This window comes from Cyrtonyx montezumae, unplaced genomic scaffold, assembly GCF_038088225.1.
Source record: "Cyrtonyx montezumae isolate F1298 unplaced genomic scaffold, pur_monq_1.0 scaffold_23, whole genome shotgun sequence".
NCBI lineage: Eukaryota > Metazoa > Chordata > Aves > Galliformes > Odontophoridae > Cyrtonyx > Cyrtonyx montezumae.
The window spans coordinates 2,843,662-2,860,004 of record NW_027071970.1 but is presented as its reverse complement, the minus strand read 5'-3'; the positions used below and the strand labels follow the sequence as shown (position 1 = coordinate 2,860,004).

The 16,343-nt window shown below is 55.3% G+C and overlaps 2 protein-coding genes across 2 annotated transcripts; both read right to left on the bottom strand.

Annotated features, from left to right (window-relative positions):
• Nucleotides 1-1,150: 1,150 nt before the first annotated feature.
• Nucleotides 1,151-5,018, bottom strand: SLC7A4 (solute carrier family 7 member 4). Its single transcript, XM_065738814.1, has 4 exons — nt 4,028-5,018; nt 3,248-3,924; nt 2,804-2,912; nt 1,151-2,702 (listed from the first exon to the last, which is right to left on the bottom strand). Exons 1-4 carry the CDS (start codon nt 5,007-5,009, stop codon nt 2,509-2,511), a joined length of 1,962 nt encoding a protein of 653 aa, XP_065594886.1. The 5' UTR covers nt 5,010-5,018; the 3' UTR covers nt 1,151-2,508.
• Nucleotides 5,019-8,667: 3,649 nt separating this feature from the next.
• LOC136050159 (protein DGCR6) lies at nt 8,668-15,316 on the bottom strand. The gene is made up of 5 exons (XM_065738815.1): nt 15,176-15,316; nt 13,742-13,902; nt 13,438-13,538; nt 10,668-10,808; nt 8,668-8,904 (listed from the first exon to the last, which is right to left on the bottom strand). Exons 1-5 carry the CDS (start codon nt 15,292-15,294, stop codon nt 8,821-8,823), a joined length of 606 nt encoding a protein of 201 aa, XP_065594887.1. The 5' UTR covers nt 15,295-15,316; the 3' UTR covers nt 8,668-8,820.
• Nucleotides 15,317-16,343: the final 1,027 nt, after the last annotated feature.

The window sequence follows — 16,343 nt, the reverse complement described above, 5'->3', positions numbered from 1 at the left end:
GCTTGCAGCCTCGCTCCTCTCCAGCTTGCTGCAGGACCTGTCTCCTTGCAGCTCTGTTGGTCTGCTCTGATTGTTTCTGGCAGGTGAACCTTCATGCTCTGGGCAAGCTCACGGGCCAGATCCACGTGAAACAGCTGTGGTGCAAGTCACACTGGTGATCACAACGTGTTCAGCTACAGTAGCTACCAATAAGCATCATTTGGGGCAGGGCTGGAGCACAGCACGACTCCGAGCTGTCCCTCTGTTGCACAGAGGAGTGTTTGTGAGCACTTTCATCTCTATTGCAATATTCAGTCTGATGTCCCCGTGCTGAGGATGAGGGAACGCAGGCACCTGGGGGGAGGAGGGGGTTGTGTGCCAGTTTTGGATGCCCTGCCTTTCGCAGGCTCAGGGGAGGAGGAGGAGGCTGGGGATGGGCATAGTGCTTACCTCATCCTCAGGCTGTGTGTGCAGGAGGAGGGGAAGCTCACGTGGGACACTGAGCGGATTACTTGCAGCCAGCCCTGCAGCTCCTCTGTGCAGGGTGGGTGGCAGATGGCTGAAAACCACAGGGTTGGAAGAGACCCCAAAGCACAGTGCTGTACCACTCCCCAGCGGGGTGGGGATGCTCACCCATGGGCAGCGCCAGCCCCGAGCACAGCCCGGCCCATGGCATCTGCAAGCTGCCCCATGGCCTCCAAAGCCGTGTCAGTTTTCCACAGCCCTTATACTACTCTGACCTACATACCTCACCCCGCAGCACTGCAATTAGTCTGATCTCCAAGCAATCCAGCTGGGCTGATTAGAACACTTCCTACAGGCCCCAGGAAAATGCTGTTTGTCTTAAGGAACAAATTGTTGCAGGAATGCTCCCCGCTAGCGGTGGCTACTGAGAAGAAACGGTCTTGAGCATCATTAGGTGGACAATTTAAAATCAATTAATATGTATTCTGCTTCTGTGTAAAGCACATTACCTCAGTAGGACGTGGGACGGAAGAGAAGAATCAACCAATCCCGTAACACTGGGTAAGAAAAGCCCAACCCAATGGTGCTGCAGAGGGCACGCTCCTCCCAGGCCACCACTAATCACATCTCCATCCTTAATTCTCTGCAGCCACGTCACTCCCCACCCACACGCAGCCCACGTGGTCCCCACGGCCACCATCGCTTTATAGGGAATCAGCTGACAGGTGAGCATTGTTTCTCTGCGTTTTTACAACTGCATTTGGGTTGGGTAAGCACCGACAGCTCGTGTAGCAATGCAGAACAGCACCCGTGCTGGGGCCATGCACATACCCCATGGCTCGCCTTTAATTCACATCATCGACACCGGTTTGCACATTCTCCAAGCTCAGGTCACAGCTCTGGGTCAACACCACAGACCCTGTCCCAGTGCCAGGACACCGCTCTGCTCAGCCCTGTCCCCGCAGCTGAAACTGGGGCTCAACGCATTTCTGCATCCACGGGGCTCCAGCTCCCTGCCCCGTGCCCACAGCTCCAGCCAGAACCCATTCACTGCTGGGATGAAGTGAGCTATGAGGGGGACACAGCACATGCACCCGGAGCTATTGCAGAACCAGCATTTATGGGGGTGACCAGGTCAGCCCATTGCTCACAACCACTACAGAGGCGCCAAGCAGGGCCACAGTGGGGCAGGGGTTGGGCAGCAGCAACAGTGCAGGGGGAGCAGGATATGGGCACTGTCCAGGGGTGCAGAGACCCCGGGGGGACCAGGCAGGGGATAGGAGCAGCTCCCACCAAGGCACAGCCCCACAGGAAGGTGCAGAGATGCTGCAGGGCAGGAGGTCTGCATTGCAAAGCCTGGAGGGTTCAGAAGCCTCTTCCAGCACCCTCCAAAACCCGCAGCTGAGGGAATGACACCAAAAAGCACTCACTGAGCCCATCCTGAGCCACTGGGAGCCAGGAAAAGGCAGCACCCAAGCCCAGAGATGTGGTGGCTGTTGGGGCATGGGGAAAAGGCATGAACTGTGCCACTGTCCACACGGTTCTGCCTATGAACCAAGCCCCTCTCTGCACGCTGCCATGTCTCTTCCCCAGCTCGTGTGGCCCTGGCTGCTCCTTGTGCCTCTCAGTGCTGTCAGTGAAGGGGAGAAGCCCCAGAGAGTTGCAGGCAGAGGGAACAGCAGCACAGGGCTCAGCAGGGCTGCAGCAGGAGCCAGGATGAGGTGGGGGTGGGCATGTTGCCCACCCCCATCCTCCATCCACGCAGGGCAGTGGGGATGAGCTGGAAAAAGGGGCATGGCATCTGGGTGGGCACAGGGGAACAGGGTGGGGATGAGGCTCCCTCTGAGCACGGCGGGCACTGCGGTTGGGGGCAGAGAGCTGCTGCTCCCCAGTGCTGGGAGGGAGGGGGCCAGCCCCCCCACGCTCTGCAGGGATGAGTGAGCAGCACCCCTGGACGGAGCCCTGCACTCGAGCAGCCCTCGCTGCACAGGGGTCAGGCAGAGCAGAGGGGTCCGAAGGGTGGGTGGGCACTGCCAGAGCCACAGGACCCCCTTCCCCTGGGCATCATCTCTTGGCCTCGGTGGTGTCGGTGTCCGGCAGCCCGGTGGGAGGCTGAGGGCTGGGCTGCACTGCCTGCACCGTCTCCTCCAGGCTGCTGCTGGGGAACACCACGTAGCGGGCGCTGACACGCTGTGGCTGAGGCTCCCGCAGGTTCTCCTTGCTGTGCCAGATGCCGTAGCCAAAGTAGACAAGCAGGCCTGGAGTGAGGGAGAGGGAGGTCAGCGTGCCCACCCAGCAGCACGAGCCCTGGCACAGGGGTCCTGGCTCTGCCTCGCCATCAGGTCCCAGGAGCACTCACCAAGGATGAGCCAAATGGCAAAGCGGAGCCACGTCATGTAGCTGAGCTTCAGCATGAGATAGATGTTGAGGACAATGCTCAGCGCTGGGGACAGGGGCACCAGGGGGATCTGCAAGAGATGGAGCTAATGGTGAGGGGTTGCTAGCAATGGCTGTGCCACAGGACCACCTCCCACCCAACCGTGCCTGCACACCAGGCGACACTGCTGACAATAGCCCATGCCAGTCATAGATCGGGCTGGAAGAGATCTTGCAGCCCCCCCCAGCCCCAACCCCTGCCCTGGGCTGGTTGCCCCCACCAGCTCAGGCTGCTCAGGGCCCCATCCATGGCCTGGTGCACCGCTGAAGATGGGGAACCCACAGCAGCCTGATCTAGAGCCTCAACACCCTCTGAATAAAGAACTTGCCCCTAACAACTATCCCCTAACATCAGCCTGGGGCCCACCTGGAAGGTCTGGGTGCTGCGCTGCTGCTCGTGAGCCCAGATGAGGAGGAGGCTGAGCACAAAGCCCAGGCTGAAGAGGACCAGCAGCAGGGAGTAGCTCCAGGTGGGCAGGTGGAGGTGGGTATTGCCGAATACCAAGATGGAGCAGAGACAGACGGCGGACACCATCAGGGTCACCACAGCCACCGTGACCACCTCACCAGGGTAGAAGTCGCTGAGGAACTCCAGGTAGGGCTCGAAGGCTGCCTTCAGCTGCCCTGGCTCGCGGTGCTCCTTGCTCTTTTCATTACCCACCAGCTGCAGCTTGTCAGAGAAGGACTCGTACTCCTTCAGCTCGGGGGCAGCGAGGCCCTCACGCTGCTCGGGGTTGGGCTGGCTGCTGGCCGGCTGCACGGGGCCATTGGTCTTCTGCTGCTGGAAACGCAGCACGATGATGCTGGCGGCCACGAAGGTGTAGGCCAGCAGCGTGCCAATGGACAGGAACTGCACCAGAGCCTCCAGGTCGAAGACAAGGGCCAACAGGGCCATGAGCAGCCCAAAGACCACGATGCCGATGACGGGCACCTGCGTGCGTGGGTGCACCCGGGAGAACACCTGGAAGAAGAGCCCATCCTCGGCCATGGCGTAGACGATGCGTGGCAGGGAGAAAAGGTTGCTCAGCAGGACCGTGTTCATCGCTGAAGGGTGGGTAGAGAAAAGGGCCCCACGTCAGACTGGGCCCCAACCAGCCCAGATCCTGACCCCATGCTCTCCCACCTTCCCCCACAAACCCACACTCACCGCAGATGGAGCCGGCAGCCACCAGGAATCCTGCCCAAGAGTAGCCCCTCCTGTAGAAGGCGTCAGCCAGAGCAGAGTCGGGATCCAGCGTGTGCCAGGGCACCATCAGCGTCAGCACCATGGACACAAGGATGTAAGCACCGGTGGCCAACCCCAAGGAGAAGGCAATGGCCCTAGGGACGGCCTTCTGCGGGTTCCTGGCTTCTTCACTGGAGGCTGCGATGACATCAAAACCCACAAAGGCGTAGAAGCAGGTGGCCGTGCCAGCCATGATGCCCGACAGCCCATAGGGGGCAAAGCCTCCCTCCTGGGCACCCCAATTCTTGGGCTGCGCGAGCACAAAGCCCATGATGAGAATGAAGAGGATGACGCCCATGCTGACGGCTGAGAAGACGTGATTAAGCCAGGAGGACACTTTGGCCCCAAAGGAGATGAAGGCGGTGGCCACCAACAAGATGGCAGCTGCCAGGAAATCAGGATAGTGGGCCAGGAAGGGCACCTGCCAGGCACCAACGTGGGTCTCGGTGAAGTTCTTAATCTTGTGGTTGAAGATGGAGTCCAGGTAACCGCTCCAAGCCCTGGCCACCGCCGCGCCCCCGATCATGTACTCCAATAACACGTTCCAGCCGATGAGAAAAGCCCATATCTCACCCACGGACACGTAGGTGAACATGTAGGCAGAGCCCGTCTTGGGCACCCGGGCCCCAAACTCGGCATAGCAGAGAGCAGCCAGGAGCGAGGCAAAGCCAGCAATGATGAAGGAGACGATGACGGCGGGGCCGGCGATCTCCTTGGCCACGGTGCCCGTGAGGACATAAAGCCCAGAGCCCACCATGCCCCCGATGCCCAGCAGCGTCAAGTCGATGGTGGAAAGGCACCTGTTGAAGGACGTCTCCATCATGTCGGCCTCCAAGGTCTTCACTCTGTTGAGTTTCTGGCAGAAGCGGGCCAGGTCCGTGGAGCGGGGCAGCCATCTCGCCATCCTGCTGGGGGACCTGGGTGGGAGGCGGGAAGGTGTGAGGATTGGGAGGGAGCAGCAGATCGGGAACGCTTCGGTTCCGTTCCGCTGCACGACCCACTGGGACCAGGGGGTGGTGGTGGTGGAGTCACTGTCCATGTTCAAGAACCGTGGGGATGTGGCACTGAGGGACGTGGGCAGTGGGCATGGTGGGGGTGGGTTGGGGTTTGGGAATCTGAGATTTCCAACCTTAATGATTCCACGGGTGAGCAGCCCCTGTGCTTCTGCTCTGCTGCCTGAATCCTGCTTCTTGGCAGAGCCTAGGAGAGCAGGGCATGGGGTGGGGAAATCACCAGCCACATTTCCTTGGGTTCAGACCTCCTGAACACCAACATCCCTTTCTCTGTAGCACGCGGTGGGGTCAGCGCTGCAGTGTGGAGGGGAACCGCAGCACCCCCAGCACAGCATTTCCCCGCCCTTCCCTTTCAAAAATGATCGCTGTTAAAACCCAAACCAAAGCACACCGGGCACACCACAGCTTCCCAGCACCATATCCATCGCCTCCCTGCCCAGGGGAAGCCCTGGTGCTCCGGGAGATCACCGCGGGGTCTCTGCCGGCCGCTCCCCCGGGGTTAAACCCACGCACAGGACCACCACGACGCAACGCGCTCCATCTGCAGCTCGGGGTCCGCTCCCTGAGCCAGGGATCCCCCCCCCCCCCCCTCAAACCTCCGACCCACAGCCGGTTCCCACCCCTCCTTCACCATCCACGGGCACGCAGCTCCGCATCCGTCACGTGGAAGAGAGGGACCGGGACGCGCCCGCACCCCCACCGCAACCACCGCCCTTTATCCGCGCGGGTGCTGATCCAGGGCGGGGGCTCCGGCCTGCAGCCGGGAGAGGAGAAAGGTGAAATCCCACGCGTGTGGTTCTCTCACCTCGGATCTGCTCACCTCTGCGCCCCGGAGGCTCCACGGGGAGAGGTGGGGGGGGATCCGTGCGGCTCCGGCCCCGCACCTGCTCCGCACCGCCGCCGCGCCCCGCCCCGGCCCCACCTCCACGCGCGACGGTGAGCGGCTGCCACCTGGTGGGTCCGCTGGGTGCCGGGGAGGAGAGCAGCTGGAGGGATTGTCGGCAAAGGAGGGCGGAGAGCACGGAAACGGGGCGGGAGGACACCGAGCAGCCCGAGCGTGGTTTGAATTTGGGGTCGGACCCTCGCGGAGCCAAGAGATGCGCTCCGAGATCCTCGTGGGTCCCACTCGGCTCGGGATAATCTGTGGTTCTGTGCCACTCGTAGCACACAGATGGAGGTCTCCAACCGTTCCTGGGACGAGGGACCCGTGGTTGGGTGATTCAGAGCAGCAAAACGTTTCTCGTTTCCTTCTCTGCTGCCATCCAAAGCCTTCGTGATGTGTCCTTCGATTTTATGGTGGCTGCTGAGCACTAATGCTGACGTTTCCGTGGAACTGTCAGGCATTGCCCCAAATGCCTTCAGCGGTGACTGTCGACTCAGCACCTCTCCTTCAATCCTCAGCGCTCCCACGTGTGGAAATTCACCTTCACCCACCCCAAACCCACCCCCTCCCTTGGAGGGGCCCACGCTGTCCTGGCCAACTCAGCAAAGCACAGCAGAATTCACCTTGATCCTTCCTGCTACTGCTCACTGCTTCTCGTGCGCCTCCGCTCACCTTCCACCAGACCACGGTAACTGGATCCTATCGTGCACTGCTTCTCCATGCTGCTCCTGGCAGCACTGAGGCTTTGGCAGTGACTCAAGGCCCAGCACCACGGGTGACTGGAGCCACCTGAGATGCCACCATCCGCACAGCAGGTCCCCAACCAAGCGTTCCTGTGGCACCCTGGAGCTGTGGGGCTGAACAGGGGCCGAGCCAACATGAATGCAGCCATCCAGGGCTGCATTTCCAGCTGGGGCAGCTCCTCCGGGTCAGTCTCACAAGATCCAACAGCACTGCAGGAGCAGGGCTGCAGCCAGCCCCATGGGAAGGGTTGCTCTGATCACGAGCTCCACCAGGAGCTTTATTGTCTTAAAATAACCTTCTGTAAAAGAGAAAAAAAAAAAAAAAAAGCCAACAGAAAACCACACACAGCAACAAAAAGAAAACCCATGACCCGAGGCAAGGCTGCAGGCGTGGAAAATTGCAGCAGGGCTTGTTTGCCTGGCAGAGCAGCGTGCAACTGAAACCAGATGGTGGGAGCAGGAAGCTCTGTTGTCATGGTGCTGCTGGGGCAGCCTGCTGTGGATACCACGGCCCTGGAGAAAGCTGGGCTGGGTGGCACAGTGCTGCACGTGCCATGCGTTGGGAGCTCTGCCCTGCTCAGGTGTGCAGCAATGCTACGGTGCTGCAAGGTGCTCCAAGCTCCTCCAGCTGTGCTGCTGGCTCTGCTGCTGCCTGGCAGCAGGAGCTTCAACCTCTTTGCTTCCTGCAGCGCTGCAGGAAATCAGCTCCAGCATGTTGTCCCTACCAGAAGGCCACCCACGGACTCTGCCATCACCTTTGCAGTTGCCTGATTTGAGTTGTTGATGGCCCCAGTTTGCTGAGAACCACAGCAGCTTTGGCCATCTGCTTTCAGAAGGATGTGAGGGCTTAAAGCATCTTCAATAAGGGGCAGTAACCTGCTTCCTAGCTTCAGTAATTAACTGCATACTGAATCTTCTAATGCTGCCTTCTGCTGTGAACGGAGGCTGCTGCAGTAATAAGAGAGGATGCAGGCAAGAGCTAACAGCAGCAGAAAGGAGAAACCTCTCCAACACAACCCTTTGCTGTAAGAACACTGGAAAAGCTTTAAGCAGTGATCTGTGTGTCATCAAAGCCCTTCAGTGCAGGGTGGTAGAAGTCCTTGATCCACCTCCAGCAGCTGCTCTGACTTTAAGAGCCACTCATCCACAAAGGGTAACTGCTTTCTTATGCTGCCCTGCACCATCCAACCTCCTGTGAGCAGCCAGCACTGCACATTACCTGGCACATTTCTTGCACATGAGCTCCCATTGCTCCTGTGCACCAACTCCCAAGGCTCACGTGTTCATCACCTCATCCCTGAGAGTTCTGAGACCAGAATCCCCACCCCTCCAGCTCCCCACCTTTAATACAGCACAGACCCAGACCCCAAGCAAGGACAGGAAAAGTAAAGGCGTGGCCATCGACCTTTGGAAACCCAGAAGGCCGTGCAGAATATTTCTATCCATTAGGAACTGTTTTGGAGTGACAAAGTGAGGTGAAAACACCACTGACATCATGTCACAGTCCAGTCCAGAACTTTAATAGAACACAGAGAAGTCCATGTTATCCACCTCGATGTCTCCCTGGGAAGTGTCTGCCTGTTTTATTTCTGCCCCAGCACACACCTTGTTGCACAGGCAACTCTGACTTTTTCTTTTCCCAGCTGCCAGCTATCTGCACACTGTGGCTGCCAAGGAAAGCAAACACACTTTGCTCCCTGTCTGATAGGATGGTTACTCACCTCTTCCATCCCCTATCAGACACTCCTCCTTGATTTGGAAGAGCAGATCATCGTTTAGAGGCAACACTGCTCACTGACACTGCAGGCTGCAGCTGGCAGATTCATACCCTGTCAGCCCTTGTCTTAGCAACCCACTTACAACACAGCAGGAATTGTAACATGCTTCTTGCTTCGATGGGTGGAAAGGCAGCCTGGAGCCCTCTGCTCTGAAGGACTGCTTCCCCTGTCTCTAAAGGTAATCTAAGGGTTTCAGCTATTATGCAGTTGCTGGCCAGTAGCCTCTTCCTAATATAACATAAAGCAAATGCATTGACTCTTTTCTTTAGAGAGAAGTCAGAAGAAAACTGCATCTTGTTCAGGAAAAAGCCTTCTCTGCCTCAGATTCCTTCTGCTGCAACTTCCGAATCAATTCCAGTAGGTTCATCTGCAAAGTCAGCTCCTGTTAAGGAAGAAAGATGTTTATGTATGGATAAGAAAACCCCATTCCCTTCTGCAGGAAGCAGAAAGGACTCATTTGTACCACCCACCCAAAAAAAAGGCATCTTAAGAGAACAAAAGAGCCACGCAGATGCCAAACAAAGGCTTAATCTTGTTTGAGTGTTCGTATAACATACAGGGCAACAGTATCTTAAGGGACCTGCTGCAAACTGTGCCTGCATCAGGAATCCCAGGGCTTTACAACTCAGAAATGGTTCAGAAAGGCTCTTTCTCCCTGACAGCTTTCTAGCAATAAACCTGGTGCGGGCTGCCAGGCCAGCCAGCTTTCCCTTTTGTCCCACAGCACACACAGCCACAGCCACGTGGCATGGAGGAAGTTCTCCAGGGAGGCACAGCTTCTCCCACTGCTCCTGAACTGCATTTTCAGAGCCTGATCCTTTTCCAGGAAAAGACAGCGATTCTCCAAAGGCTGCTGTGATGGTACATACAGTTCCCTCTTTCATTCTCCAAAACATCCAATTTTCCCATGGCAGTCACCACCTCCTATAATCACCACTAGCAGCTTATGGCTTCCTTATTATAAACTGCCCGTGCCATCTGCTTGTTCTTCACGTGTGTTTAGCTCACAAGCCATGTAGCACAGACTGCATTTCCCCTGCACATGGTAGGACATCTCATTCAGTAAGCTCTGCTCTGTGACTCAGGCCTGTAGACATTACAGCATGGAAATAAAACTCCATTTTTGTAAAAAAAAAAATATATATATTAACTACATAAACGGGCAGTTTACATAACAGACTGAGGAAAACACAGCTACTGACAGGAAATGCAGGGAGAACAACAGATTCCAGCAGTGATTTCTTGTGCTGGAAGTCAAGGGCTAGCAGCTATCATAAAGGCAAACAAATGAGAAATAGCAATAGGAACCCTGTTAAGAATTATTACTTACAGAAATAACACAACAGGCAGGGACAAGGGGGGAGACAAAGAACTGCTTTCAGTATATAGATGAGTAACAGCAACACAGGAAAAAAAAAGAAGGGACTTCTTTAAAAGTACACAACCAGAAATGGTGTGGGTTCTAGGAGATGGCTGTTCAACTCTAGTTGTTCTCTCTAGTGCATCCTTATCAAAATTAAATGCAATCAGCTGGAAATGAAGTTCAGAACAGCCTGTTTCTGTATTCTCTGCAAGCTTCTGTGGCATCAGAAGGAGATTTTGGAAGTTGCAGTTTTCCATTCCCGTGGTGGACAGCAGAAAGGAAACCCAGGTGACTGCTCTCAGGTTTTAAGAGCACTGGAAAAACCCAGAACAGTTCTCTAATCACAGTCTGACACAATTATGTCCACTAACTCATGTGCAAGAATTAATGAAATACCATAAAGGAAAACTAACAACGTGACTGAAGGCAGTGCATGCAGCTAAGCTAGGCACAAAAATGGCAAGCCTACTTTTCCATTTATTTCAGCATTACATTGACCCATTTCAAGAGTCACAGGACTGCAGGCTGCCAGCACAGTGTTCCTCCATCCACACAAAGCTGGAGATGCTGCCCTGCCCGATGCACTCCTGTCGCTTTGTTACAAACCCACTGCCTCATCTGCTGAGATCACAGTGCCCATCAGCTGATGGGACAAAGGAGAGACCCTTCTTTCTGAGCCTGGATTCAGACTTCGTTAGGAACAGACTAAGCTTTCAAAAACCTAAAAAAGCTGTTAGCACAAGAGCACTGCCAGAACTTGCATTCACTGCTTACACACTGACCTGTGGGTTGGTGGTGATGTAGAAGCCAGACACCCCAGCCTTCTCCAGGGTGCTCTGCTGGTCTATCACTTTCTGGTCCAGTTCCAAGACGATTTTCTCATCCATCATTCTCTGCTCGTCTCGAATTCGCTGCTCCACAGCCTGAGAAGGTAACGTTCAGCAGATGAGCGGAGTGTTTTCCTTCCTTCTGTATTTTTTTTCCCTCTCTTTTACTGAAACCAAAATGCTACAAGGTCCTGAAGCACACCAATTCTGATGACTTCGCCTCTTCCATGGACAGTAGAGGGCAGCAAGCACAGCCTCAGATACCATGTTGGGTGCTTGCCATGCCTTATAGTGAGCTACCTCTCACTACAAAGCACAGGGAAACAGCTAGGACTAGCCTGCTTTAGTGCATTTTGAAGCCAGGAAAGAGACCACGACCAGCAGATTGTGATCTGAATGACTTTTCCTGAGGAGCAGCAGGCTGTAGCCAAGTACTCCAGCAGTACATGCGCTAAAGAAGTCAGCAGCCCAAAAGTCACACAGCCCTCACAGCACTGCTGAAGCTGCAGAAGACACAGAGGAGTGATAGAGATCAGTGAAAACCAACAAAGCCAGCTCAGGTGCCTCTATGTTCTCCGAGCACTAACACACACAGTGCTGGAGCAGCACATCAGACCCAGTTCCTATTGAATCACTAAGGAGCCAAACTCCCCCGTTCCCAACTTTGCAACAGGAAGCACAGCTATGGGTTTTTTTTGTGACAACAGCAAACAGAAGCCTTGCTTGGAACTACAGCCTGCTGGGGCTCTGCTTCTGGTAGACTGAGAGTGTTATCAAGTGAGGACTTTCCCAAACAGCCCTATCAGAAGCACACAGACCCTCCCACCCTGCATGAGAAGAAAACCACATCACTTTAGGAGAACAAATGGAACAACAGAAGCAGGGACTCACTGCCTAAGCACAGGATGGCAGAGCTGGAGCTCACTTTGCCACAGACACACGGTGTAAATCATCCTCTCTGCCTGGAACATGGAGATCACTTGCTACTTCAAAGGCACACTAGAAATCAGGCACTGTGGGCAGGCTCTAAAAACACTACTGTGTTCTGCTAGCTGCAGAAAGGGGCCTAGGTAGGGAGCAGGACCGTGCTGGGTGACAATGAACAACAGCCTTCCTTCTCAAGCCATAGGGAAAGCTGGGAGACACCAAATGGGACCTAAATACAAAGGAAAGCTCCTTCTCTGCTAGCAGCTAAGAGACACAAGTTTAAACACTTCACCCATGCAGTGCTGCCTCTGTAACATTATAAACACAGGCAAGCATACAGCTGGAAATATTCAAAGGAAGAATAATCCTCAGAAAGAGAGAAGTCACCGGGTCTGGGATTTCCTGTATCGATGGCTGTGGTTTAAAAGACCTGGACAAATCCATGTGGAAAGGGAACTGAAAGCTTGTGCTCAGGAGTACTGTGGATATACTGCAGACAATTAGCATGTTACATCTTCAATTAGGTCCACAGATTTGGGAAAGTGAACCTAAAGTTTGCAGAACTACAGTTCATTAAAGAGTCTCACACTCCTACTGCACCGCTAAGTGCTCATAGATAAAAGTTGTATGGGAAAGGCACCAGTAAGTCTGCAAAGTCCTAAATGGGAAAGTTAAATGGGAAGGATGCACCAAGTCTGCCACACACTAGCTGCCTCACAGCAAGGACCTGGACCAGAGACCTCCTGAGGTCCCTTCCAACATGAACTAACCCACGAGCCTAAGAAAGCTCTGACTTTGCTTCTGCTCAGGTGGCTGGAGAGCTGCTATGCCAGGAAGCTGGACATCCCAAAACCATGTTATTATCCCTCCTGTGGGACTGATCCCATAGGAGCAGGTCCTTGAACCACAGAGAGCAGCTCTGATTAGACACATCCCCGTTGTCCCTGAGCAATCTACTTGCAAAGTGCTCTCCAGCAGAAATAATAGAACACAGAAAAAGGGAAGGAGTGACTTCAGTTACCCAACAGAGGACTAAAGAACACAAAGAGGCGTGGGGAAAGCAAAAGGAAGTAGGGAGGAGGTGTGCAATGCAAGGAGAGAAACCACATCTATGGGTATGTTTGTCACCTCACGTGGATAAAGGCTGCTGGATAAAATGCTCTGGAACAGACAGCAAGGATGATTCCTTACTGTTACGATGCAATTGCACGTGACACACAGGAATGAAAAGGATGGCTAATGCAGGTCCAGCCTGACTTCAGCCATCTCAACAGCAAACGAGAGATGTGGAAACAAAAGGTCCAAATGGGCTCTCACACCATGGCTATTATGGGTAAAGGTCAGGAGAAAGCTGACATTTAAACATGTTTGCCTGATGTGGACACATACATTTCAATTACAGGGATTAAGATAACTAGCTACCTGTAATTTCCCTTACTTTAAAAACTGCCTTTATCTTATCACTAACATACAGATAAGAGGATCTTCAGACCTTGGGGACTGAATGTCCCTCTTATGCTGAAGTTCTTTTTCCAGAAATGCTTCGGGAAACACAACAAATCAACTTGTTTTTAGGCACCTTAGGTTATTTCTTCCTTACCTAAAGAGCTAAAACACAGCTTTGTGGGCATTTTCTGCTTTCACCCTTTGGAGTCCCCAGGGGCTGTGATGTCCCTCAAGCTGTGCCAGCTGGGACAACCAGCACTGCCTCAAAAAACGGCTGCAAACCCCTGGGATGGCTTCTGTGCTTGTGTGAGGGGCAGCGAGGGTGGCTGCGTGCTCCTGCTCCCCCCCTTACCTCCATCTCCCGCTGCTGGGCGGCGCGGAGGAGCGGCAGGTTGTGCGGCCTGCAGCACTGCTGGGCCTCCTTGTGCCGGTGGAAGAGCTCCTGCTTCAGCCCTGTGCTCAGGGATGGGGGACAGCATCAGCACCGCGCCGCTACGTCCCCCATACCGCCAGCCCCACACTTCCCCATCACCCCCATGCAGTGACCCAGGCTCCCCCCATTGCACCTCCCCACACCTTCACCCCAAAACGTCCCGCCACCGCTTCACCCCGGTGCCCCCTGGGATCCCCCATCCCCAATCCCTGGCCGTGCTGACCGCGGTGCTCGCTGTGCAGCTTCAGGCGTTGGCTGTAGAGGTTCTTCTCAGTGAGGTGCTGGATCTCCAGCAGCCCCTGCACGATCTCGAACACCGTCCCATCCAGCAGTGCCAGCGCCAGGTCGCTCAGCGTCGTGTAGGACAAGCGCTGCTGGCAGGAGCTGCAGGGACCCAGCCAGGGTCAGGGCTCAGAGCTGGGGTCAGGGTTAGGGTTGGGAACTGGGGGTTGGATTAGGGGTTGCAGTTTGGAATTGGGGTTAAGAACTGAGGTCGGAGTTTAGGATTGGATTAGTGCTGGGGCTTGGATCTGGGGTTCAGAGTTGGGGTCTGAGTTTGGAGTTAGGGTTGGGATTAGGATTGGGAATTGAGGTTTGGTTTTTGGAGCTGGAATCAAGGCTGGTGTTTGAGGTTGTGGCTGGGGTCGGGGTTTGGAGTCAGGGCCTGGAATTGGGATCAGCATTTGGAGTTGAGGTTGAGGTTCGGAGTTGAGATCACATTAGTGCTGGGGCCTGGAACTGGGGTTTGGAGTTGGTGTCAGGGTTCAGAGTTGGGGTTGGGATTAGGATTGGGAACCGGGGTCAGGATTGGGGTTCAGAATCGGGGTTTGGAGTTCAGAGCTGGAATCAAGGCTAGTTTTTAAGGTTAGGGTTTGGAGTCAGGGCTTGGAATTGGGGTTGGAGTTTGGAATTGGGATCAGAGCTTGGCGCTGGGGTTGAGGTTCAGAGTTGAGGATTAGTGCTGGGGTGTGGAACTGGGGTTCAGAGTTGGGGGTCAGGGTTTGGAGTTAGGGTTGGAGTTCAGAATCAGGGTTTGGAGCTGGCGTCAAGATTCAGAGTTGGGGTTGGGATTAGGATTGGGAATTGGGGTTCAGAGTTGCTGTTTGGAACTGAGGTCAGGATCGGAGTTCAGAACTGGGGTTTGGGTCGGGTTTGGGACTGAGGTCAGGATTGGGGTTCAGAACTGGGGTTTGGAGTTGGGGTTGGAGTTCAGAGCTGGAATCAAGGTTAGTGTTTGAGGTTGGGACTTGGGGCTGGGGTCAGGGTTTGGAGACAGGGTTTGGAATTGGGGTCAGCGCTCAGAGTTGAGATCGGACTAGTGCTGGAGTTTGGAACTAGGGTTCAGAGTTGGGATGTGGAACTGGGGTCAGGACTGGGGCTCAGGATCGGGGTTCAGGATCAGGGTCTGGAGTTGGGGTCGGAGTTAAGAACTGCGGTTCAGAGCTGGGGTCAGGGTTTGGAGTTAGGGTTGGAGTCCAGAATCAGGCTTTGGAGTTGGGATTGGAGTTCAGAGCTGGAATCAAGGTTAGTGTTTGAGGTTGGGGCTCGGGGCTGGGGCCAGGGTTTGGAAGCGGGGTTGGGGTCCAGGCTTCGAGCTGGGCTCCGGTCTCAGAGCCTATCGGCACCACCCTGCCCTAACCCCCCGCTCCCCCCGCACCTGGGCAGCGCTTTCACCAGCTCCTGCAGCTCGGACAGCAGCCGGTAATGCCTCTCCTGCTGCCGGGACAGCTCCGCCGCCGCCGCCACCTCGTACCCGCCGCCTCCGAACCGCTCCATTACGCACCCGTCACGGACGCAGGGCCGGGCCCGGCTCCCCGCGCAGGCGCAGTCGGTGCCGTGGGCGGAGCCTCACCCGGGGCGGGGCCGGAGGGGGAGGGGCGGAGCGGGGCCGGCTCTGAGCGTGGGGTTGCGCTGTTTTTCTCGTTGGAGGTTTTCCAGATCCGTGGGGATGTGGCACTGAGGGACGTGGGCACGAGATCTGAGAGGTCTTTTCCAACCTTCGTGAACTACCGAGACGGGTGATCAGTGGCAGCGAGAAGAAGTGAGCTCCTGCTTTGTCTCCTGCGGATGGGAGCTCAGCATCCCAGCTCCGTGTCCTGAGCAGCTGGAGAAGTGCTCAGATTAATTTCAGCCGTTCTCGTGAGAAGATTCCCGGCTCGAATGAGCGAAACGAAAGATAATGCCGAGCTGCACTGTGAAGTTTAGGCAGTGTAACTCTTCGCATCACCCCAGAGCTCACAGGAGCTGCACTGTGTGCCCAATGGGACCAGAAGTGTCCACTCGAGAGAATTCATAACATCCCCAGGGACATGGGACATCCCTACAGTGTCCCCGTCACATCCCTCTGCCTTGTGTGGTTAACCCTGCCGTGTCTGTGTGTCCCACTCTTCCCCCAGTCCTGGCTGCAGAGCTCCGGGCAAAGGCTGTGGTGTATTTTTAACAGGCAAATCAACCTACGTTTTTCCTAACCCCGTTTTCTCAGGAGCTGCCAAACCATTTTTGCTGAGCTGTGGCTGCCAGAGGCAGAGCCGTGGCACAGAGCCTGACTGGTTACAGCCCACTGAGGTTCCAGGGGATGGAAAACACGACCTTTTAATTTAAAGCCATTAGTCGTGGCTCTCAGCTCTGGCTGGAGTGGTATGGAATACAGTGCTGTTAGTAAGTTGGCTTAGCCCCCCAGCACCTCTCTGTCCCAGAGATTTGAAGAGAGCTGTTGCTGAATGTATGAGTTTGGGTGCCCGGAGCACTGTTTGCAGCTCCCGTGCTCCCTGCTGGGTGACTGCTGCCATGTGCTGGGGACATCGCTGATGTGCCATGCAGAGCTC